This window comes from Leguminivora glycinivorella, chromosome 10 (assembly GCF_023078275.1).
Source record: "Leguminivora glycinivorella isolate SPB_JAAS2020 chromosome 10, LegGlyc_1.1, whole genome shotgun sequence".
Taxonomy (NCBI): Eukaryota; Metazoa; Arthropoda; class Insecta; order Lepidoptera; family Tortricidae; genus Leguminivora; species Leguminivora glycinivorella.
The window spans coordinates 3,938,877-3,966,019 of NC_062980.1; the positions used below are offsets into that span (position 1 = coordinate 3,938,877).

At 39.4% G+C, this 27,143-nt stretch overlaps 1 protein-coding gene across 1 annotated transcript in view; it reads left to right on the plus strand.

The window, feature by feature from the left end:
• Positions 1 to 27,143, plus strand: part of LOC125230149 (palmitoyltransferase ZDHHC8) — a 56,283-nt gene that overhangs the window by 16,116 nt on the left and 13,024 nt on the right. The window contains exons 3-8 of the mRNA XM_048135192.1: positions 5,563 to 5,720; positions 10,574 to 10,749; positions 11,258 to 11,452; positions 21,813 to 21,984; positions 26,522 to 26,712; positions 26,832 to 26,984. Coding sequence (XP_047991149.1) covers positions 5,563 to 5,720; positions 10,574 to 10,749; positions 11,258 to 11,452; positions 21,813 to 21,984; positions 26,522 to 26,712; positions 26,832 to 26,984 — 1,045 coding nt within the window. The remainder of the gene's footprint in view (positions 1 to 5,562; positions 5,721 to 10,573; positions 10,750 to 11,257; positions 11,453 to 21,812; positions 21,985 to 26,521; positions 26,713 to 26,831; positions 26,985 to 27,143) is intronic.

Sequence of the window (27,143 nt, forward strand, 5' to 3'; positions counted from 1 at the left end):
GGCCGTTAGGGTCCCCCCCACATCTGGCGTCTCGCGAGCGTCGCGTCGGGCCAACTGTATGGCAAAGCCTGACGCCGCGTCGGCGCGACGTTAACGCGCGGCGTCTTTTTTTCATACAGTTGGCCCGACGCTACGCTCGCGAGACCCTTAGTGTAAGGCCTAGGCGGACGCTAGATGCGGAGCGTTCGGCGGGGCGGGCGAGCGTGCATACCACCTATACAGCGTCGACTCAGGACACTTGTATGAGCTTCCATTCTTTTACATGCACGCCGCACGCCCCGCCCCGATGCACGCAGAATATGAGCGTGCACTCAGGCCCTACACGTACTTGGCGATCTAAACGCAGTCTGGCTCTGTCACGCCACTAGTGTGCGTAGCCAAATGCACAAACGCTCACGAAACGCTCACGATAATATCTCTTTCGTAGCTATCTATCTCTATCGCTCTTGTGTATTGGCGCGACGAGCCAGACTACCTTTCGCGGCGTTTCGTTTTCGTTTCGCGTCGTAGAAATGCCAAATGGCTACGGGGAGAGCGAGCTAGCTACGACTACGACATACTTACGAAGCGTATAAGTGAAGACGTTGTATGAGTACCTACTTATCTAGATCAGATATATCGGAGCGGTCAAGGTGCTCACAAATATCTATACACACCTCTATTGTCAAGACGACAAGACGTGTTCAGTTCTTTTTGCGCGCCCCGGCCGCTCAGATATATCTGATGGCGACTGTACCGTCCTCAACCTAAGTATTAAATACAGATGTAGACTTGCTTGCCTGGATTCTCTGTAAATGTAAGTTGGTTAAATGAATACTAAATGATAGATGTAGACAATATGTGTCCACCCTTAACTTATAAGCAATAAAGTCGTGTATAGATACTTTTGGCACTGTCCGCATCTATATTGACCTTGACTGTACCCTGATAGGATCATTTAGGTTCAGTTTCGCTTAAACGTGTTATTTTATTGTTGATCTCGTAGAATGAACTCGATCAATCTAACTAAAGTCAACCATGCGTAATTAAAGTTTAGGTTGAATATTGTTCGGGTTCAAGATTGATGAAGTCCGCCAAATGAACTTGTTGATTCAATGCAAAATGAACCTTGTTAATTATTAGTTTAACTTTAAATTTGTTTGATCTCCATGTTGCTTTAGCCGCTGGCTGAATCAATGCGAAATTGCCTTTACTTCGTGGTTACTAAGGTTTTATTTTGAAGAAACACTATTGTAAAGCGTCATTGATGTCATAGTTACTTAATTTATGTAACGATTAGTAAACAAGATTTTGTGCAACAATGATAATTATATTAATGATAAGAATAATTATGAAGGTGTTGTGTCCGCGTTTGAAAATATTGATGTAGGTAAATAATTGTTATTTAATTTGTGGTAAATGACATAATAATTATTACGGTAGGTATTAAAGTGACTCACATCTTAGGATACCAGGGACAACATGCCCACCTTTATAAGTGAGACATACATACTTACATAGGCGTTTAGTTTGCTATCTTGCGATCTTAATAATGGGCGAATCAACTTTTAGACCGCTTCAAATATGTCCGCAGATTTTAAACTCCGTTGTAAGATTACATACATACATACAATCACGCCTGTATCCCAATTCCCATGAAGGGGTAGGTAGAGCACATAAAACTACTTAAGTTTCAGTGCCACTCTTGGCAAATAAGGGGTTGACAGAAAACGAAACTGTGACATTGCAGTGACAGGTTGCCAGCCTCTCGCCTGCGCCACAATTTTACCCATATCCCACAGTCGCCTTCTACGACACCCACGGGAAGAAAGTAGGGATGTTACGGAGCTTCGGCTTCGGTTCCGATATACCGAAACTTTCGGTTGATTTCACACCTTCGGCTTCGGCTTCGGTTCCGATTGATTTCAAGCGAAAGTCATACCGAAACCGAAACTTAATGGCCGCAGTACGCGGCGCGTGCCTGGCTATGAAAACAGGTTTGGACTTGTATGTATGTATTACATACCTGTGCTATAACATTTTCAATCGTACAATAAGGTGTTCATTTTTATTTCCCATGCCAGTTTGATAATGTCGAGACTATACCTACACACCTAGGTAGGTACTGATTTGTATGAAGGTACTTTTTTAATTAACAATAAAAAATACGAAATAATAATACCACTGAGTGAGTTCTTGGGTGAGTTCAAGTCTCACCCAAGGCAGACATTTTCCACTTTTAAATTTATTCTAAGCCTAGTGGCATCGATTGCAGACGTTTCTGCTAATCAGAAGTTAAAATAATATCACTGTTTTATTTTATTACTTGACGCAGGCGAAGGGAGAAAAATTAGGTACTAATTTCTCTCCCTCCGCGGCTTAAACATACATCTCCGGTTCCGGTTTCGGCTTCGGTTTCGGTTCCGATTTCGGTTCCGTTAATGCAAATTTAAAATCTCCGGTTCCGGCTTCGGCTCCGATAAAACCACCTCCGTAACATCCCTAGAAGAAAGGGGGTGGTGAAATTCTTAACCCGTCACCACACGGGCAGTGTAAGATTATTACACTTTTAAATAATAATTTTTCTGTTAAATCCAATAAACTGAAACTTTGTTCATTAGAAATTCGATTTCTTGGTACGAGTAACAGAGACATATTGAGTAACGCCAGAGACGAGACAACAAAAAACCGGCCAAGAGCGTGTCGGGCCACGCTCAGTGTAGGGTTCCGTAGTTTTTCGTATTTTTCTCAAAAACTACTGAACCTATCAAGTTCAAAACAATTTTCCTAGAAAGTCTTTACAAAGTTCTACTTTGGTGATTATTTTCGTATTTTTTAAACATATGGTTCAAAAGTTAGAGGGGGGGGGACGCACTTTTTTTTCCTTTAAGAGCGATTATTTCCGAAACTATTAATATTATCAAAAAATGATTTTAGTAAACCCTTATTCATTTTTAAATACCTATCCAACAATATATCACACGTTGGGGTTGGAATGAAAAAAAATATCAGCCCCCACTTTGCATGTAGGGGGGGTACCCTAATAAAACATTTTTTCCCATTTTTTATTTTTGCACTTTGTTGGCGTGATTGATATACATATTGGTACCAAATTTTAGCTTTCTAGTGCTTACGGTTACTGAGATTATCCGCGGACGGACGGACGGACGGACGGACGGACGGACGGACGGACAGACAGACATGGCGAAACTATAAGGGTTCCTAGTTGACTACGGAACCCTAAAAATGTCGGTCAAAAACTTGATTCGCCCTAATACCATTTACTAGAGTCAAATCTGAAATCGCCTTTTGTATTTAACAATTTCCCCTGCCCAACTAAGAATTACCAAACTTATAATTGAATTCGTTTATGACTTCTGAAATTTAATTTTCCAATTCTCTTTCGTTTCATTTTCGCGCCTCCGAGTAATCTATAAAAGTAAATAAACTAGTAAATCAATTGCGTCACTCGTCCCATGCTAATGAAGCAAACTTTAAATTGGATTTCCATTGACAATTTGCCTTTCACGCGCTAAAGCCACACACGATATGCCTTTCATAAGGCAAAAGCTGGTATTCTGTACACAAGGGAGCTGTACACCCGTACAAACTGTGCCGTGTGGTGCCGGCATCAGAATATCACCACCCCGTCTCATCCCGTGCATGTCGTATAAGGCCTGATTTAGACGGCGTGCGAACTCGCATGCGATTTTAGTTACTTTGAGGACTGTTGAAGTTACATAGAATTTTGCACAGCCGTCAAATACCGCAATGTAATAGAACTCGTATGGGAGTTCTCGTACCGTCTAAATGGGCCCTAAGACGAGTAAGGGAAAACTGATGACGGCAGACATGCACATGAGCAAGGCTCGCCATTATCCTTCGCGGGGTTTTTGCTCACGAGATCTGTGCAAGTCGCTACCACAAAAAAAAACTTGTGAAGGTCCGACGACACTCGAAAAATTAGTTACGATCTTTAGCCGAGTTGCCACCGCGAGCGGAGTGGAGTGGGCTCATTAAGGTCTCAGTTTAACTGTTTTTAGTTTAAGACGTTGACAAAAAATCGTTAATTTGGGAGGGATGACTCTGAACAGATGACCATAAGCTTTATAAGTTTCATTGTCTGTCAGTCCAGTTTTTGAAGAGACGTTTCATAAAGCTTTGCTAAAGCCGTAGTAAACCTTTCATTAGACTTAACTATTAAGCGCCAAAGCACGTAATAGGTAGCAGTTATGATATGAATTATCCATAATACGGGTACCTATTAACCTGTTTTATGAAGCGCTAGTATACTTATTACAAGTTTAATCTTTAGTATAACACGTTGAAATAGATAAACTAATGTTATAGCATTATGTGGCCATTAATTTAACATAATTATATCAATGTCTAGCATATTATTCTACCCTGCTCAGCAGTTTCTGATTTTAAAGCGATAATTCTATTACGCGATCTAACTAGACGCAAAACAAATGACCGTACATTTTCGTGCTCTATTTGAAAATTTTGAAATTGTGTTAGACAATTAATTAATTTATTGCTACATATTTAGTAGGTAGACAACATTCGCTCTCTTGACTTAAAAATTCTCTTATGGACCGCAGCGGCAGCGTAGGTCCACGGTTTAACTCAATTTGCTTTTGTATGTCCGGATGTTTTCCTCTACAGGTCGCAATTCTCAACCTATTTTCACTTTTGCTTTTTCTATGCATATGGCGAAGGTCTACAGCACCCAGAGCCACTAGTTATACTGTTATAATTATAATGTTGGATCACTTTAATTTGAAAAAGAACGAACACTGAAACCTTAAAGTAACTGCGGTGTAATTTCCCAAGCAAACTTATTTTAATTTAGCTTGTAAGACAGTTTTTATTAAGTAAGTTATCTGCCGACGTCTAAGGATTCTACGGCATGAATATTACTTTTTATTACAACCAAGATGTTCACAGGAAGTCCTGTATGGTCTTGTTTTCTTCTTCAAAGAGCTAATATCGTCATACGGACTTATTTGCATTCAAAGGAGCATTCGCTGGTCTACTGGCAAACCAGAATTATCCACTATGTTGTTTAGTGAATGATAAGTTTTTACGACTCTGATCGAATGCTTTTCGGATAGTACAGAACTGTGGGCTTATCGGCCTCTGCCGGTCTTGCACATTCGAGCGATAGAATTTTCTTTACAGTCACTTGTAGTTACTCATCGAGCGCAACAATATTTGACACACTGTTATGGCTCTAATAATAAAATCGTGTCATATATTTTTGTGGTCTTCTGCTGGTGACTGTAGGTGTAGTACCGTAAGTAATCATACTGTACATACATTATGGCGCTATATTACCACACTGGTTGGTAATGAGCTCATTACGCAACTATGTCAAAAATTGAAATATTTACTGTAAAATGTAAAAGGAAAACGAAAAGGAAATTCTTAACTCGTGTCGATTTAAAACACACCTTTCAGCCATATTTTAATTAAGGTATAGGTAGCTACTTGTTTCAAATTTCCACTTTTCTGCACTCGTATCGTAATATACTATTAAGAGCCCTATTTCTCTCATTATTAACCTGTTTTTTCCACCAGCTCCACCTGACGAGGACCGCGAAGACGACTTCCGAGCACCTCTGTACCGCAGCGTGGAAATAAATGGCATAACTGTACGAATGAAATGGTGCGTCACGTGCAAGTTCTACAGGCCGCCACGCTGTTCGCACTGTTCTGTGTGCAATCATTGCATAGAGGTAAGTTCAAATAATAAATAACATAACTGTATGACTGAAATGGTGCGTCACGTGCAAGTTCTACAGGCCGCCGCGCTGTTCGCACTGTTCTGTGTGCAATCATTGCATAGAGGTAAGTTCAAATAATAAATAACATAACTGTTTGAAATGGTGCGTCACGTGCAAGTACTACAGGCCGCCGCGCTGTTCGCACTGTTCTGTGTGCAATCATTGCATAGAGGTAAGTTCAAATAATAAATGACATAACTGTATGACTGAAATGGTGCGTCACGTGCAAGTTCTACAGGCCGCCGCGCTGTTCGCACTGTTCTGTGTGCAATCATTGCATAGAGGTAAGTTCAAATAATAAATAACATAACTGTTTGAAATGGTGCGTCACGTGCAAGTACTACAGGCCGCCGCGCTGTTCGCACTGTTCTGTGTGCAATCATTGCATAGAGGTAAGTTCAAATAATAAATGACATAACTGTATGACTGAAATGGTGCGTCACGTGCAAGTTCTACAGGGCGCCGCGCTGTTCGCACTGTTCTGTGTGCAATCATTGCATAGAGGTAAGTTCAAATAATAAATAACATAACTGTATGAAATGGTGCGTCACGTGCAAGTACTACAGGCCGCCGCGCTGTTCGCACTGTTCTGTGTGCAATCATTGCATAGAGGTAAGTTCAAATAATAAATGACATAACTGTATGACTGAAATGGTGCGTCACGTGCAAGTTCTACAGGCCGCCGCGCTGTTCGCACTGTTCTGTGTGCAATCATTGCATAGAGGTAAGTTCAAATAATAAATAACATAACTGTTTGAAATGGTGCGTCACGTGCAAGTACTACAGGCCGCCGCGCTGTTACCACTGTTCTGTGTGCAATCATTGCATAGAGGTAAGTTCAAATAATAAATGACATAACTGTATGACTGAAATGGTGCGTCACGTGCAAGTTCTACAGGCCGCCGCGCTGTTCGCACTGTTCTGTGTGCAATCATTGCATAGAGGTAAGTTCAAATAATAAATAACATAACTGTTTGAAATGGTGCGTCACGTGCAAGTACTACAGGCCGCCGCGCTGTTCGCACTGTTCTGTGTGCAATCATTGCATTGAGGTAAGTTCAAATAATAAATGACATAACTGTATGACTGAAATGGTGCGTCACGTGCAAGTTCTACAGGCCGCCGCGCTGTTCGCACTGTTCTGTGTGCAATCATTGCATAGAGGTAAGTTCAAATAATAAATAACATAACTGTTTGAAATGGTGCGTCACGTGCAAGTACTACAGGCCGCCGCGCTGTTCGCACTGTTCTGTGTGCAATCATTGCATAGAGGTAAGTTCAAATAATAAATGACATAACTGTATGACTGAAATGGTGCGTCACGTGCAAGTTCTACAGGCCGCCGCGCTGTTCGCACTGTTCTGTGTGCAATCATTGCATAGAGGTAAGTTCAAATAATAAATAACATAACTGTTTGAAATGGTGCGTCACGTGCAAGTACTACAGGCCGCCGCGCTGTTCGCACTGTTCTGTATGCAATCATTGCATAGAGGTAAGTAATTTGATTTGTATTCTCTGACATTCATATAACTGCCTGTTTTTGTGGAATTATGCCAAACGATTAAATAACACAGAGGTAAGTTCACATAATAAAAATAAATAGAAATGCCAGCTGAGCGTGTTTTAAATAGACGAGAGAACAGAGATCGATTCGGCAAAAGTACACTTCTCTAGAATAATATGATAAAATTTCGCACTGCAGATTTTTCCAAATTTACAATATTAAGCAATATTTCATGAAACTCCAAATAATGAAACCATCGTATTAAAAAAGTCAATTACATATGTGTCGTTAGATGTTTTTCTAATATATTCACCATTATTTAGTGCTTATGTTAGTTTTATAGAAATAAGTGGATACTTTTTTTTTATGGGATAGGAGGCAAACGAGCAGACAGGTCGCCTGATGGTAAGCGATCACCGCCGCCCATGGACACCCGAAACACCAGAGGTGTTGGAGGTGCGTTGCCGGCCTTTGGGTGTACGCTCTTTTCTTGAAGATTTGAAGGTCGTATCGGTCCGGAAATACCGCAGGCGACAATTCATTCCACAGTTTAGCTGTGCGGGGCAGGAAGTTTCTGGAGAAACGCACAGTTGAGGACTGCCACTTTCATTTCATATTCGTATATTCCGTGCCGACCGTGCCGTATGTTATAACCACAGACCAACCCCTATAGACATCCATTACAAGACGACTCGCGGTCACCAGCCTTACTTGTATTTGCCATGATATAAGCGCGGGCGCTCGCCGTGCCCGATCAGTAACGACCAAGTAACCGACTCGAAAGCAGCTCGTGTTTTTCGCAATAAAAAAATTGAAAAAGGGTATTTTGATGCCTTAAAGATGTCCACCTGTAGTGTGAAATGGTGTGGAAAGGTAACAAGAAGATCAAATTTAAAAACAGACGGTATTACATTCCACAAATAAGTCATATTTATAATTTATTCAGAGCCGGCATAGGTCAACTTACACTGGCTATTTACGCGACTCCTTTTTCATCTGGCGCGACTGCCTGCCGTCCTTGAAACGACCAATCGCAGCGCGCTAAACACATTCCCCTCCCGCTCCTCGCGCCCCAAGCACTGGTGATTTGTAGTGCGCACAAAAATTACAATATTGGCACTCTATAGGAGGTTCTCTGTGATTATAACCAACCTAACTTCAGTAAACTAGTTGCTAGACTTGCTACATCTTTGAGCTCTAATCAGATTTCAGCTTGTCATTAGTATGAGAGTACTAAAAGGGATTACCTAAAAACTATTCCACTACCATCTACAAAGCAATTTAAACCTTAAATCTATGCTTTCACAGTCCGTTTTAGACTGACGAAGTGATTATAGTCTGTTGCTCTGAAAAGGTTAGTTGGATAAATTATTCACGGTTGATATCTTTGAGTTTCTCGGGATTTTATAATAAAAAGTCGCTTTGGAATTAGACTGTATTTTCTTGGAACGTAAAGATAAAATGCCATGACATTATAAAAGTAAATGTTGTTTTGGTATTAGGTTAAATGTTGATATTATGAGTAATGCGTTTTCTGTAATATGTAAATTCTGTGTACTAAGGGTCGGTTGCACCAAACCGTCTGTCACCGTTAAAGCGTTCGTTAAATTTTATTGTATGGGAAGTTCCATACACGCCTGCTGCGTGACGATGATGTGTCTGTCGAATGCGGTTGATGCAACTGACCCTAAGACACTGCTTGTAATGTAAAGGAAAATTTAGGTATCTATATTAAACCGATAAATTAGGGGTCCTAAATTTGACTATACTTTGGAAATGCGGGAAAAAATCACGAGGGCATATATGAAATTCTTATTAACAAGAGAATTTAAAAGTTAACCAGCCAATACAATATTAAGTATATAATAGTGTAGCGGGCAAGAATAACATATGTTCCTTATAAATAATATTATAAGATGTAATGTTTTGAAAAAAAAGTGACCCGCCGAGTTACTTGCCGGTCCCATAATAGTGGATACCCCCTCCAACTGAGGGGGGACTGAAATCTACTCGAGGCTGAGGCGTAGGGTTAGAGCCGGCGTAGCATTATTTGACGTTCATATGCGCATTGTAATATGCCTACTTGGAAAATAAAATATTTCATTTCATTTCATTAATTACGTACAGAAAGAACACTTCCTACGAAACTGAAGTTTAAGAGCAGTTCAGGGTCAAACGTGTTGTCCCTTTCTAATGCATGGCACTGTCACTGTCCCTTTAGACTATTTAGGGTAGTCTAAATTCTCGTAATTATCTAAGCTGTGGCAGCGAACGCAAAAGGGATGTCAAGTTGTACCAACCCTAATAATTGCTACCCATGGAAGAATGTCCAACCACTGGCTTTGGTACAATAGGGAACTAGACTGTAAGTACTTAAAATAAAATATTTTACATTATGTACGAAAGAAAGCATCAGATAATTATAAGGAAAACATGGACAGAAATTATTTTTAAATCCAATTTCTATTTAATAAGTCAGGTAGAAATTTAATATATCAAGTAACTCAGTTGACCGTGACGTCACTCAATCCGATTTCATATTAATTCCATATATTTTTTTTATACCACGTCGGTGGCAAACAGGTATACAGTCCGCCTGATGGAAAGCGGTCACCGTAACCTATGGACGCCTGCAACACTGCATATAAGCAAGTCGTTCAAATTCGTTTTTCTTAAAAAGAGTTCTTAAAAAGAAGCTGATTTGACTAGGAGGCAAGTAGCCAACTAGCCCCGATGCAGAAGAGTTCGTCTAGTAATACAAAAATATTTTTTTTTATTCTAATAACGTTTACACATGTAGATCTATGAAGACCCAGTAGTGAGAATTGTAAAAGTACTCTAATATAGTTTATTTTGATTGTAAAATAAAATTGCATGTGACTTATATTGTAAAAAAAAAGAACTAAAAAATGTTGTCTTAATCACGTTCTCCTCTCCTATAGCAGTGCTGCATGCGTAGGCTTTAAGATTTGTTTTTAATTTATTAGCAAAACTTAGTTACTTTCCTTGGGCCGCCTTACATCAGGCATGTATTATAATACCCATCGATAAAAGATAAAATAAAAATCGTAATTTTCTTCCTTTCAGTATCAATGATATTTCTTATATTTAGATTTAGTTATTGAACAATACTGCCATAAAAAATAAACTAGATTAGTATTAGTATTCTGCATTAATGATTTTTAAACTAAGACATTATTTTTGTACAAAAAGGAGAACCTCAAAAAATGGTCTGACTAGACGAAAACATATGCAACGGGGCTAGTATTACTATACTAATTATGTATCTCTTTGTCCACAGACATTTGACCACCACTGCCCTTGGGTGAACAACTGCATAGGGCGGCGTAACTATAGGTTCTTCTTCTTCTTCCTAATATCGCTCTCCATACACATGTTGAGCATATTCGGGTTGTCCCTGTACTTCATCATGAACAACAATGGCCGGACTTTGACCGAAGTCGAGCCGATTGTGTCGTATCCTTTTTGAAATTGTTTAGTGTGTAGGTGCCTTCACGGGTAAGTTGTGTGATTGAGTAATCCAGAGATATGAAGTTTTCCACTTAAAGTAAACAATTTGGTGTATAAATAGATGGTTTTATTCATGATGACGCGCTGATTTGACAAATATTTAATGGCATATTAGAATAGGAACCAAGGCACGCATCATTGGGAATGACAAATATATGAAAGCATTGATTTTGTACATATCTATGTTTATAGATTTCTTGAAGGTGGTTGGTTAACCTCATAAGACCCAATGCACATAAGTAGTTGTTGCAATACTTGCAGTATAATTTGAAAAACTTTCCATGTAATTGATGAACCTCAACCTTTTTATGATACTAGTACGATTAATGATGCTTGTAATATACTTGTGCTGTTTTAGTTGTTACCTAACGAGTTCGTTAACGGTTTGCGGTCAAAGATTATTAGTATGTTACATTAATCTCATATAGAATTTATAACCTTAACGTAAATCCAGAATGGTGATAATGGGCGTGATAGCCCTCCTAGCGATCCCGATATTCGGGCTGACAGGGTTCCACATGGTGCTGGTGTCGAGAGGCCGCACCACCAACGAGCAGGTCACGGGCAAGTTCACCGGCGGCTACAACCCCTTCTCGAAGGGCTGCTGGTACAACTGCTGCTACACGCAGTTTGGCCCGCAGTATCCTAGGTAAGACACGTTTCTTAAAGATCTGGATGCCGGGGCAACGCCACAATTGTCCTCTTGTACAAAAAAATGTTTTTACAAACTGTTTTCGATATGTCGCAACCAGGTGCTGGAACAATATTCCACCAGTTCCACCACCTATTCGACACCATCTTGAATTGAAGGATTGCTCGACTTAAGGTTATAAACGTTAACGCACGGTCATATTGGTGACAATGGGCGTGATAAGACCTGGATGCCTCGGCATTTGCAACGCAACAATCACTTACTCTGCGTTATGACTGTCACTTGTTTTGAGAAAAAGAGATACAAAACGTTTCGATGTCGAAGCGAAAGCAATTGTCCTCTTGTACAAAATGCTCTTACAAACTGTTTTCGGTATGCCGCAACCAGGTGCTGGAACAATACCTATTCCTCCAACTATTCGACACCATCTTGAATTAAAGGAATGCCTGGTAATTGGTATAACTGCTTGCCGCATCTTGGTCAGGAAGGAATTGTGCGTGTGAAACATTTATTTTGTGCTTAAATATTATAAGAGTTTTGAATGATTCACGGTTATTTTCATTAGACTTATATTGACCGGGATATAGACCGTGATTACCTTTTTGATTTTTGTCGAGCTCCCGATATTTCGACGCAGTAATCACGGTCTATATCCCGGTCAATATAAGTCTTAAATATTATGTTTAAATCTGTGTTTATCACTTTGAAATTGAAACGAGTGGGGCGTATAAAAAGTAAATATTTATAAGATAAGATCAACGATGTCTGAAACAGTATATTAAATAATATTAGAAATTTCGCGGCTTCGGTCAATTTAACATTATCAGAAGTGTAGTTATTTATTTTTACGAGACTGGAGAGTAGGTTGTAGTACTTTAACACTAGAGGTCAACCCAACAAAATAATAAGGTCCATGAAAGAGAAAAGACAAACAAAAAGTATAAGCATGTCATTTCAGACAATAGCGCGGCTCTCGTCTATTTATAGTTTTTAATGGAAACTCAGATTCCATTTTGTATTATATCCCGCCTCTCCAGAGCTGAAAATTTAATCTCTCATATTAATTGACCCTTTTCATAAAGGTTAGAACAATTTTCTCGGAAAGAAAGCAAAATGGTTGCCTCTATTTTTAATTAACACAATTAGACGCGAACCCGAGATTTCCCTGGCAATTAGGGTAATTAGTCCATGGTGGGGGATGACGTTTTATCTTTTCTGTAAGGGGAAAATGCTTATTGTTCAGTTTTACGCATCGCTGGATGGTTGAGATGGGTCATGACCAGAGATCGGACGGATTTGCGACATTCTTAGTGACTTACGTCATTTTAATGACTTTTAGTATGAGATGTCGCACAAAAATCCGATCTCTGGTCATGACTTAGAAACAGGCAACGGCGTATTTCGAATACGCTCGCTAGTCTGGGCGCCTATCGCGAACACTCAAGTTAGCGATTATCTACTACTGCTGCTTAATGACATAAGCACGGGTAGTCTATCTCGCGGCGACATACTCTCGCGCCAATCACGTGCGAACCATGCAGTAATAGTTGATCGGAGTGATATAAATTTCGGTATTCAACTATTTACTATAACCCATCTGATATCGGATTACTATTACTTACTTACTGCGATGGCTCAGCGACCCGAAGTGGATCTTGGCCTCCGACACTAGATTCCGCCATTCGCTCCTATCCTGTGCGATCTGATGCCACTCAGTCACTTGAAGGTCACACAGGTCTTTCTGGACCTCATGGTACCTGGGGCTTCCGACCGTCCGTTTCAGTCAGTCTTCCGTTTTTTCAGATTAAGTTATGAAATCAGATTAAGTTATGAAATTGGCATTTTTAACTATAAAACTCCCGTGAGACAATTGGCATTGTCCTACATTGCTCATAGGCCAATTCTGGAAATGATTCGTAATGCGTATATATAATTTTTATGTTATTTCGGAGCTTCTCTTCGATATTATAAACACAGTGAATATGACTTAAATACTTGAGCATCCCTTGACTGCTCAATATTGCAGTTGGTTTTTGAACTCTTATAATTTAGTGCAGGTAATACGTATCAACTCTTCTCCGTCCTTCCTTACCTTGAAAATTATGCATTTATGCATATGCAAATCCTTCGACGATCCGTGTCGACCATTCATAATTAGCGCTAAATATTTGAATTTGAACGTAGGTACAGATTGTACAACCAGATGCTTGTTGTATCTGTATACCTGGGATGTTAGAAAGTGTAGAGAAGATTGACATTTGTTACTGAATTGTAGAAAAACCGTTTCTTTAGTTTTTTCCACGTTTTATTTGTATTATTTATATTTTTTTGTACACACAATACCTTGTTTCAGCCAAATGATTGTACCCGAAACCAAGTTCTTGCAAGCGTTTGTGCGTCATAGAAAACGACTTATCGCTCTCCGTTACAATAAGAAGGAAGTAAAATTACCCTTAGTTGATGAAAAGTATGTTTATTTCATTAGTCGTCGGTACCATACAGTTGAAATCCCCATCTTAGTGTTGAAGTACATAATTACATATATTTAAGGGCGTCTGCTGGCTGGCGTGGGTAATCAGAGCGGTTGAGCTATTACACTATTAATTCGTGACTTATTAATTGTCCATAAATGCCCAAAAAGAGATTACAAAGTTTTCAGAAGTTACAATATGCGAAAAAAATGCGACGCGGCGCAAATCAAACCTTCGATATATATAGAAGTGTCTTAGGTACTGGTCCCACCGCGAGCTAGTAAGCTATGAGCTATCGGCTATAATAACGAACAAAAGATATGCACTCCCTTGCAAATAAAAGAGACACGGCGATATTGATAGTTCACCGCTGGGCGTGTAACGCCGTGTCTTGCGTGGGCATCGCGTCTCATATCTTATATATAGGTTTGATTTCGTATGCGTCGCATCGCCGTCGCGCGACCATCGCGCGACCGTCGCCCACGCAGGCCACGGCGTAACTATAAACATAGCTATAGCTCGCGGTGGACCAGTGCCTTAGGTGGCCGACGCCGATGTACTATGGATGATAGCCGATGCGATGAGACACGACGGCAGCGGTCGCGCGATCGTCGTCCATGCAAGCCATGGCGTAACGTCACCTGGCTCCGTAGCCTAATCGCATTCCTGCGAAACGAAACGCCATCGAAACGCCGCAGAAATGTAGTTTGGCTCTGTCGCGCTAATACGCAAGAGCGATAGAGATAGATAGCTACGAAAGAGATATTATCGTGAGCGTTTGTGCATTCGGCTACGCACACTGCTTCCAACCGCGCTAGTCAGCAGACGCCCTAAATGTTTGTTAAACTTATAATAGAACTTGCATTACATTTTTTTCTGACACTATATCTCTCATGTAACAGTCCAGCGGCAGAAGGGACACCAGTAGCCTATAGATCGGGGATCTACAATTTTTTCCACGGGGCTACCGCCAAGCCGCCGCTTGATTTTGACCTATCTACTAAAGAGGAAAAGTACGTTTATTTCATTTAGTTGGTATCATTCAGTTAAAATTCCTATTTGATTTTTGAAGTAAAATTATTCTATAATCTGAAAAGTTTTTAGCTTCTTCATAATAGATTTGATGTGTATTTTGCATTTTATTCTCTTTAGCACCTGGTAAGAGGTGTGCTGTTCAATAAGTGACATAATGAGGGTAAAACGCCATCACCAAATATTTACGTTCTTCAGAAGTAATCAAGTAACCATACCATGTAGTTACTTATTAATTCTCAGTAGTAAATGACATGGTACACGATTAACTTACAATCTAATGATAAATTCACATATATGGGAATTCATCTAGTAATAACAGGAACGACATTGTTTTAGAGTCAAGGACTAAATAGAGACCTAATGCAAGGAATTTCGTAACTTTTTTGAAAGCGCGTAATGAGGAGGCAAATTGATTATACCACGCCAGGTGGCGCCATAAAAACCGCCTGCTATATTTATCAAATTGATGACACATTTTATGATTTGATTGGACATCAAATTATCTTTGGGTGCGTAAGTTGTATCCTACCGACTGTGCCAAATGACATGGACATTGTTACTCGGCGTCAATTTTTAATCCCCGATGCATATACATATAAGTTTGACGTATCTGTCTGTCTGTCTGTTTGTCAGTCTGTGTGTCTGTCTGTGGCATCGTAGCTCCCGAACGGATGAACCGATTTAGATTTAGTTTTTTTTGTCTGAAAGCTGAGTTAGTCGGGAGTGTTCTTAGCCATGTTTCATGAAAATCGGTCTACTACTATGTCGCAGTCGGGGGTTTTCCAAAATTTTAATTTTGTGGTTAGGGTATTCCTTGTTGAACACGCAATGAACGGCAAAGTGTCACTGTCCGGCTACAATTGTGACTTATGAAAGTTATGAAATAGACCAAACATCATTAAATAAATTGTATAAAATACTAAAAACTACTAGACTTCATCCAACAAAATACTATCACAGTTTCGGAAATACAAAGTCTAGAAATATCAAGCTTTTAATAGTATCAAGTTAATGCAGTAACCAATCACACGTGCACCGTCCACTATTTAGGTAGCTACCGTGAGGCTACTACAATATTAAAGGAATCGATTTTCCACACTACACAGTACTAATGACAGGGAGGTGTGGTTTTGATAGTCAGAATTTGTGTGAAGAGTCCTTGCAACAAGCGCTGGTGGCTTAGCGGTAAGAGCGTGCGACTTTCGATCCGGAGGTCGCGGGTTCGAACCCCGTCTCGTACCAATGAGTTTTTCGGAACTTATGAGCGAAATGTCATTTGATATTTGCCAGTTGCTTTTCGGTGAAGGAAAACATCGTGAGGAAACCGGACTAATTCCAATAAGGCCTAGTTACCCTTCGGGTTGGAAGGTCAGATGGCAGTCGCTTTCGTAAAACTAGTGTCTACGCGACTACGTGTTAGTTGTCAAAGCGGACCCCAGGCTCCCATGAGCCGTGGCAAATGCCGGGATAACGCAAGGAGAATGATGAGTCCTTGCAACAAGGTTTGTTTCAACTAAAATTCTAATAGAGATTCTGATAAAAAAGTCCTCCTCCTCCTGCCCTGCATGTGAGGCATAAGGAACCTTCTGTTTTGAAAGCCACTTTTAACCTAATCTTTGTTAAGTACACATGGGGCTCATTTCTCAAAGCTAAAAGCTACAAGCGGAAGTCTCTTTCCAAGTTGTCATATTAGACATTGACTACCGCTTGTGAATTGTATCTTGTTGCTTCGAGAAATGGGCCCCTGGTTTACTGCTTGACAAACTCCGCCCAAATGAATTTGGGCTGTATTTTCCATGTTAGCTAAAGATGGACGGAAATTTGACACAAGTTTTTGTAAATGAAGTTTTCTCAAGTGTTTCTCAACATGTTTTACCTCACAGATATGTTACTGGTCAACATCAAAACATTTTTACACCCAAATACGCTATAGGACTCGAGCAAAACATTTTAACTGTACAATAAAAAATGTGTTCCAGACGGAATTCAATTGTTTGGCCTAGGACAATCTTTGCGCAGTTGCGGTAGGTCAAGCTGTGTAGACTACAACTTTACTTACACGGCTGTCACGAGTTTGACAACTTGGCACTGTTGCGTTATTGACATGTTGCATCATTCGTTGATGTCTGTCTATGCAGTCCGTGAGATTTCAAAAAGGCTTTCGGTTTTTTGGTGAAATAGGAGGTAATCGTAAAATGGAGACTGACTTATGAGTCTAATAAAGAGTATAATAAAGAGTACTATCGTACAGTATGGCCACTCCCGCTCCCCTCTGAAAGTGCCGCCCACCCCCTCTCGGTTACCGTCTGTCAAAAACGCGAACAGTCGACCTAGCGAGTGAAATATGACATTTCACTCATACAAGCATAGTACGCGTTCACCTACACGAGCTTAGACTGTGTGCTAGGAACGCGCCTCCTTCATATATTTAATCGCCAGTGTCCGAGGTGTGCTCATAATCCCGTAATAAAAATTAGTAATACGTCAGTAGTGTCCGTACGCATGAGATGCAGAGACACACTTGCTATCGCATATGTCACTGTCAGTTGCCAAGCTCGTGGTAAGGATACAAAACAATGGCATGTGTAGATGTTACGTGCCTTCCCAGTGGTTTTCAATTTACCCAGACGATTCGGTTGACTGACGGCCTAGCAGAGGTCAGCGGGGATTACAATTGGACGTCTATACCTATTGGTTTTTATACAATGATTGATTCAACCTATTCTCACATAAGCTATTTTCTCGTTGTATTTAACATTTGACGTACAATCTTGTACTTTTGGCTGTTGAAAAAAGTGTAAACAAACCTGAGCTGTCAAATTTGAGGGTTGTTTATTAGGTAACGTTTGGTTCCTGTTTTTTTTCCTTATTTAGAAATAACTGAGCTGACTACTATTTTCCATTTCATTCCACTAACATGTAATTTCGTATAATTTGACGAAACATAATATATACACCTTCACAAATACAAACATATCTTCTTTGCATTTAATGAATATTATTCTTTTCTTTTGGGAATCATCTACCAAAAAATACCCAATTTTGCAGAGGTTTAAAACTCCTGGTTGCATTTTAATCTGGGTTTAACACTACAAAAATTTTGTGTTTAATAGTGGGATTTTTGTTGGTGCAAGTGGCCCTGAATAGAAACATTTTACATGATGAAGTTACGAAGTTTCCTATCGGAATTCTCCACTTTCGAGATTCTATTGAACACGAGTGGAAAATATAGTATTTGTGTTATCCTATTTTCCAAGACATATTTGAAAAGAAAATCCCTCCAAAGAAATAACAAACGAAACAAAATAAGTGCAAACCCCCTCGTGTGGAAAATTAGTTTTTCTCACGGTGGGTAGGTACTGTCGTAAGTTCAGTAACATATTTATGTCTCCCAATTATTGTCGTCGAGTACGTTCCCTGTGGCGAGTCTCGTAAATTCATTCTAGAGTATTCTAGACCAAGCGACGAATATGTGTGGATATACGATGATTACTTAATGTGAAATTGGGTTGAACAAGTTTGACTGATAATTTTATTTCATCTTATTTCGAATAAGTAGAAGAAAAATAGAAGATTTATGCGTTTATTTATATTACGTACAGTGTACTATACTACAAGTATCACTTATGTCAGACCTAATCTATGGGAATATCAACAATACCTTCGTAAGTTCGTACGTACAAAATAATAATTCGAAATGGCTGACATTTCATAAAACACAAAAAAAATATCTGGCCCCGTAGCCGAATGGCATTTCTACGACGCGAAACGAAAACTAAACGCCGCGAAAGGTAGTCTGGCTCTGACGCGCCAATACGCAAGAGCGATAGAGATAGATAGCTACGAGCGTTTCGTTTCGTGAGCGTTTGTGCATTCGGCTACGCACGCAGGAGTTGTCTGATGATGTGTTATGTTTGCTGTTTGGACTGTGGTGTGTACGATTGGTACTCAATGAGTGTGACGTACCCTAATCACGTTGAGCGTACCTACACCGCGTACTTACCTACAAGACCAAGTATCAATAAAAGGAAATTTATAGAGAAATAAACCAATGGAAACGGATTAAATCGCGTATAATGAATTTACAATTCATCCCGACGTTTCGAACACTTCACAGCATTTGTGGTTAACGGGTGACTGAGGAAAAATTGCAATGTGCAAAAGCTACCCACATACAAGAAATATTAACGAAACATGACCATAAATAATATAAAATAATAATTTCATGAGTAACATATAATATTAATAATCACGCCTAGGTTTCCCATAAAGGGGTAGGCAGAGCACATGAACTAGTTTCAGTGCCACTCTTTGCAAAAAAGGGTTGAAAGAAATTCAAATTGTGACATTGCAGTGACAGGTTGCCAGCCTCTCGCCTACGCCACAATTTAACCCATATCCCACAGTCGACTTCTATGACACCCACGGGAAGAAAGGGGGTGGTGAAATTCTTAACCCGTCACCACACGGGCAATTTCATGTCATGAGTAACTATTGCGGTAACCGAAGACAATATTAAATTGATAGAGCTTTATAAGAAAGGAAATATTACTATTCGATACAGTTCACGGTAGTCCTTATTTCCGCGGCACGATTCGATTCAATTTCAGGAAACTAAATCGCCGCTCGGCACCCACAAAGGGGGAAATGCAGAAAATACGACTTTGAGGGTTTTACTGAGCGTAATCCTTCTATATGGTTCAGTGAGAACTATTACCAAAAGGACAATTTCTTTGGTCGCGTGTGTAGTTTTAGTAGTCTAATTTATGTTGTGTTCATTTTGGTAGTGTTATTATTTCATTTCATTGTGTAATTTGATAATGTCCAATGTACTCATGGACTGCAGTGTGTATTTTAGAGTTACAGTTTCATATCTTAATTAGATTATTTTTAAAGAATTATAAGTGATGCGCCTCCTAGTCCAAAAACGGGTTAGGTAAATTATGTTAATTGTAAAATTGGCTTTTTTTCAACGGCTGCGTCTACTATGAGCCATAATCTTTTAGGTAAACATTTAATGCAAAGGATCAATCCCAAAATTGTAAAATACTTGCTATCAGCTGTATATTCTTCCTTTTGTTTTCGAACAATTTAAAAAGCCATTAGGAGTTAAATTCTATAGCGGGTCGATCACCAACTTGTATACGGGTCAATTCACAAGAGCTGGCACGAATAGAACGAATGATTGAATGAAAAATGTGACAGATTTAGGGTCAGTTGCACCCACAGAACACCCCACTAGAAGCCAAATGCAAGCGATATTGTTCGAGACGCAAATCACCAATCCTTGCGGGGTGAGGCGGGCGCGCACGGTGCTGCCATTGGTCGTTTCAAATAATGGCGCGCCTTTATGATTAGCAGTAGGGATGGGAATGGGACATGTCTATTATAGACAATGGTACCGGTACCAGTACTGTGGTGAATTTGTTTTGCAACAAATTATAATATTATAATTAAATTATAATAAGGCCTAGTTACCCTTCGGGTTGGAAGGTCAGATGGCAGTCGCTTTCATAAAACTAGTGCCTACGCCAAATCTTGGTAGTAGTTTCCAAAGCGGACCCCAGGCTCCCATGAGCCGTGGCGAATGCCGATGCCGGGATAACGCAAGGAGGATGATAATTGTGATAGCATCTCAATAAAAATCATTCTAGTAACTAATAACTAAACTGTGCATTTTTACTTACGTTTACTAAGTTAAATAACCAACTAAATATTCTAAACTAATCAATGAACTAAATACCACTACAGACTCTACAGATTCTAGATAATTATTCACTATTACAAATCTGCTTTCTTTTATATTTCATAAAATGGTAGCACATGGTACGAACGGCAGTACGAAGTTGCCGCAACAGACATAAACTAACATGGCCCCATGCCTAGTCGTTTACGTGAAAGGGATAGCATATCACATTTTTAACTCGGTAAAGAGGGATGGACGCGCCTCGGCGCCGCTCAGCACAACCATATTGACCAGTATAAATGAACTCCGCGGACAATAAACAATATTCAACAAAATAATTAATTTGACTTAACTGTGGAATGTTGTTCCATCTTTTTTACATGTAGAAGTGTTAGAAGACTTGCCACACCACTTTATGCTGTAAGAGACCATTGTTTGCAACCAAAATTGATTATTTAAGATTTTTTCCCGAGCGGACACGGACACTGTTAGCGGGTCGTATACTTGGGCGCTACTGATCGGTGTCGCACGCGTTCAAACTTTTATAAACCTGATTTGTCGTATGCTTGGTGACCGCGAGTCGCCCTGTAAGGGCCATCTTGTTGTATTGATCTGTGGTTGCACCAAACCTTCTATCACCGTTAAAGCATTCGTTAAATTTTATTGTATAGGGAGTTCCATATATGTCTGCTGCATGACGATGATGTGTCTGTCAGATGTGGTTGATGCAACTGGCCCTAAACAATAAAATGGTAGCTCTTAACAGTTACGACTATGTATAGATAAGATACTCGTGTCACTCATACAATCAAAGTTCATTCATTAGTGCCAGCTTTCGTGAAACTATCTGTACTGTACCTATTTTTTATTTATTTCTTTTTATACTACGTCGGTGGCAAACAAGCGTACGGCCCGCCTGATGGAAAGCGGTCACCGTAACCTATGGACGCCTGCAAGTCAAAGAGTGTCACATGCGCGTTGCCATCCCATTAGAAACTTGTACATTCCCTTTTGCTGTATTAAATACACAGTAAAAAGGAGTGTATAAGTTCCAAGGAGGGTTCGGGTTGCCGACGACTCAAAGGACAATAGACGGAATAAGTCACCTATTGAAGTTTTTTCATAAAATGTTCTTATATACTAAACCTCTTCTCCCTCCTTCCAGCCTAGTCCGACCATCGAAATACGTATACAAAGGCAAGAAGCGCCGCGAGCTCCGGCCGCCCTCAGACTCGGGCATATCAACGATCGCGACCGACACGCACCAGGTAAAGACGTACACGGCCGACAACGGGACGGCGCACCGCGTGGTCGGCGCGCACGCGCACTATAACAAGGTGAGAGCCAGACGCTTGGTGCTGCTACGTTGTAAGCTAGTACTGGGGCCCATTTCTCCAAAAATATTAGTCTAATAATATTAGTGTGTTGCCATGGCAACCCGTACGAGTTCGTAGACTTTTTTTTTAATATAGAATATTAGTCAAATATCAATGAGAGTTTGGAATGATTCACGGTTATTCTCAAAAAGAACCTTAGACTTATCAAAAAGGTAATCACGGTCTATATCCCGGTCAATAAAATTCTAGTCAAATATCGTTCGGTTAGAAATGGGCCCCACCTGGATTCCACTAGCATTTTTGTATTGACTATCGTCGTGCATACTGCTGGTGAAATCCTGCTCAAAAAGTGCGGAATGGACGCAAGTAACGCTGTAATAAGTGAACAGCTGTAAATTGTCGCGCACCTTTTGAGCGTTTGCGTCCAGTCCAAGGCATGGTCACACAGGCGTTAAGGCTGCTACGAGTTTCGTTATATTACGGTATTTGATTAATGCGCTGAATTGTGTGAAATCTCAGCAGTCCGCAATGAAACGAAAATCGCATGCGAGTTCGCGCTACCTGTAAATGGGCCTTAAGGCGGGATTATAGCATTTTTGTATTGAATATACTCTGTGCCGCATACTGGTGGAATCCCGCCTTAGGGCTTGGCCACAATGGCAGCGGATGCGTTGAATTGCTATCACGCATAGCCGATGAGGCCGAACCTAAGTTTATACACGAAAGCGCTTTCCTTTATAGTGGAATTTTAAGAGTCTCGGACAATGGCGATCAAATATATGAAAGAGGCGCGTTCCTAGCACACAGTCTAAGCTCGTGTAGGTGAACGCGTACCATACAATATGTATGAGTGAAATATGACTGTTCGCGTTTTTGACAGACGGTAACTGTGAGGTAACCGAGAGGGAGTGGGCGGCACGTTCAGCGGGCAGCGAGAGTGGCCATACTGTATAGGGCTCACTTAAACTGTTAAGAAACGGTCCATATTGGAGCTCGCTTTCGTGAAAATGGTATGTTGACAGAAAGTTTACAGAATACATTAAAATTTCCTTAGATATTTTAACATTGCTTCTAGGACATTTTTCTCAGGAGAAATCTATTTTTTAACACAATTATGAACACTTTCTGCCTGCATACCTCTAGTTATGTTATAATACATGTCTTTATAATACACATGACATGAGTAAACTGACATGAGTAACTGTGTCTCTTTTGTTTCCTTTATGTACAATAAAGCTTATACATACATACATACATAAACTCCGTATTTGATCTTCTAATTTTTTAATTTTTTAATTTAGTCCTCTAATAAATTGTTGCTGTGTTTACAGTACTCAAATACGGACTTTATTACCATGTTTAGGTACATAGGTCATTTGTGAATAATGAAATTAATGAAATTGGATCTTTTAATATATTTGTACCAGTAATGCAAATACCTTCTTCTCAAATAAATACATCTCATTTGCTTACATTTTTAAACCATAATTCTCATCTTGATTTTACTATAACTTTATTTTGGTTAGGTAAACATTAACTATAATTATATCGGACAGCTATCATTTAATATATTATTTATATTATAGTTCAACATTTGAGACGATTTCGAAATATACCTATTTAACTTTATTTTTAATGAATATTGCATGGATATGTACCATTTCGTTCTATTTTGAAGTAACATTATGTAATAGTTAGTATTGATTTCATACATAATAATATTCTAGATACTCATCTTACAATTATCTTACAATCATTTCATATACCATTAAGACTCATCGTGGTACTTGTCTACCTCGCTCATATGCCATATCATGTAAAATGAAAAGTAAGATGATTAGATTAGATGACTGAAAAAAATCTCGTAAATTTGTAAACAAATCTTTTTTTTTTATTAATTGTCAGACTGTGTAGATATTGCTTTTCCATTGCAAGATGGCATTGGGTTAACTTCGTAAGCAGGATAATTTTGAAAATTACTGTTACTTTTAAAAACAGAAGCACTTCATACTTAAAGTAACTTTTACTATGATTATTAAGGCACAGTGCTTATTTTTCTTCAAAGACATATGTAACTCCGTATAGACAGCTACAGTCTAAGAAAAAAACCTACCTCAGAACCATATAGAAATAGGTACGGTGGCCTAGATGGCGTAACACCTTTACGGGACGCTCGGCTAGATGGCGCTAATATTAATATTTGACATTTTAACACATATCAAGCTAAGCTAAGCTATACGGGCCACATTGTCAAAACTAAGGTTTAAAAGTTTTAAGATTATGTTATGCACTGTGATTACATTTTACTTTGACAGTAACTCTCTATAATACTTGATCCTCTTTGTTTTTCTTATAATGAAAAGTTCTTCAAAATAGGTCTTGAATAAAACTATGGAAACGGATTAAATCGCGTATAATGAATTTAAAATACATCCCGACGTTTCGAACTCTTTACAGCGTTCGTGGTCAACGGGTGACTGAGGAAAAATTAAAATGTGCAAAAGCTACCCACATACAAGAAATATTAACGAACCATGACCACAAATAATATAGATTTCTAAGGCAGGTTCACACACTATTAATAAAGCTAGTTATACAATATTCAAAAAATTTACCATTATTATGTTAAAAAAAAAAAAATTAACCAATTAATCTACACAAAATTGACAAAGAATAAACTGCAAATGAATGATGCGGTAACCGAAGACAATATTAGGTCTTGAATTTCAAGATTTTTCCTTTCCTTTAAGATGTTTAATTGTATAAATCTCATCTACTTTTCCTTTTATCTCATCTTAGAGCTAACTAGACTGTTTAGTTATCATGCTTTTAGAGCAAACTGTAACATACCTTCAATTCACCACATGATGTCGATTTTCGCACTTGCACTTCGTTTTTAGTGAATTGAAGACATGGGTATGTCTGGCTCTCTACTTAACAATTCTTTGATGCTTCTGGAACCAGGTGATTTATTAGATTTTACTCTATCTATCTTTTAAGTTATGTTATATAATATTTGTAGAAGATGGTTTCGAATTGTTTCTTGAATATTATACATTCCTCTGTTTTATTTTTTGACACCAATCTCGTGTTACATTCGTTTCCATAACTACTAATATTTTCTTTTGTATTTTGTTTATAATTTCCTTATAACAATAAAACAATTTGGACTTGAAAACCGCTGTAAAGAAGACTTATAAATTGGTGTAATAAAGGATACCAAGTATAAGTTGACATAACGTATGCGGAATGAAATCTGGACAAAATTCAATGTCTTATAAAATTAATATAACATAGTTTATTTTTGATATCTTTCGTGATTTTAATTATGTATTGAATATCGATAAATAAAAGAGTTAGTTTTCGCCAATGTGAAGCTTCTAACAGAACTTGTGATACTTTATGTCCATCGGTGTCGGTGTCGACAAAACCAATGTTAGCATTTTTTAAGGTCAAATTTATCTTCCATGTGATAACTTTTTAAAGAAGCTTCGTATGCTCGACATTTTTCACATTCTTGTCCGTAGGATCATTAGTGTTCTCAAAATAATAGTTTTCTAGTCGTAAAATTCCATTTACTCGACCTATTATTAGTCATTCATAAACCCAGAAATGCAAAAAACAGCTGTTTTTTACATTTTTTGACTTAACGGCGTAGCAGCATTTTCAAAGTTTTTTATTTTATTTTTGAAGACTTTTTTGAATGTGTATCGATACTCATGTCTTCAAGATAATTTTTATCACTTTCGCTGCCCCATTCGAATGCTGTCTCGAGCTCTCTGTAAGATTTTGTGCCTTAGGGGGCCGACATTTCTTTTAATCAAATCTCTCCCAGAAAACTTGCCAATGCTGTAATGTTTTCTTGAACCACGCTTTGTTGCGGTAGTTTTTGTAAAGAAAAAGGACGTAAAAATATTATAAATTGACTGTTTAGCTTCTAACCCTTCCTACAAAACTTTCCTCGGGCTTTGCATTCGGTCACAGAAAATTGGTATGTAGAAATTACAAACAGTTTCGCTAGGTCGTCCTTCTCGATTGACCATCATTTCGAGAAAAGGAATCCAATACTCATGAAACTTACCAGTTTAAATGACAGATATGTAAACTTTAATCTGGCATTTATACATTATTTTAGTTTATTTATTTACTTACTCTGTACGATATCAAAACTTTGTCCAGATTTTATTCCACATACGTTAATACTAATGCTTGCGTTTCAATTTATTTCCTATAAGGTCTCATAGATTTGTACTGCAACGTAAAATACTACCGGATTATCTTATAATTTAATTTAAGGGTAGAATCACATCTATCCCCGCAGAGCCGCATCTTAATACCCCAATGCTAATAGACGTAATTCTACCCTTAATATGGTGGCCGAAGTGCGTTTTCACATCATTCGATCTAATATTGGATGAAGGACCGATATTCTCTATCTTTGTTTATTTTTTCTTTAATATCCTTCTCACATCCGATATCAGATTAGATGTGAATGCTCCAAGTCACGTGACATGACTAACCATGCAAGCCCCAACAGCTGTCCCCCGGGCGCGAAGAGCCGAACTGCGAGATGGAGGGTCCCGGCGCCTCTCAGTCCGCCGACTGCGAGCCCACGCCGCCGCCCATGCAGCGCCGCGGCTCCGGTGCCAACCTGTTCCCGCCCGCCGACCACCATCTACCCCCGCGACACCACTACCCCAGGCTCAGCCCGCTCTCCAGGAACACGAGGTGAGTGTGTGTACCTTGCCTAAATATTCGTCAAAATAAATCTTTGTTATTTGTCTTAATGCCATTCGTACATGGCGACCCTGCCAGGATAAACAATAACATTGTAAATCTCATTTCAGCCATGGGAACACGACCACAGGCTACCGTGTAGTGATGGAACCCCTTCGATACGACGGCGGCGCGAACGGCGCGCGGCCCTCGCCAACCATGCAACAGCGCATCAAGTCGCTCGGAGTGGCAACGCCGCTCGCCGTCAGCAGTCCTGTGCGGAGGTATGTAAACAGTTTGTCTTGAGTTTAAAGGTCCACTGATTGAATTGAACCTCACCGCGCATCAAGTTGCTCGAAGTGGCAACGCCGCTGACCGTCAGCAGTCCGACGCGGTGGTATTTGGAGAGGTGAAGTTGAAGTCTGTAGCCGTCGCCGACTATG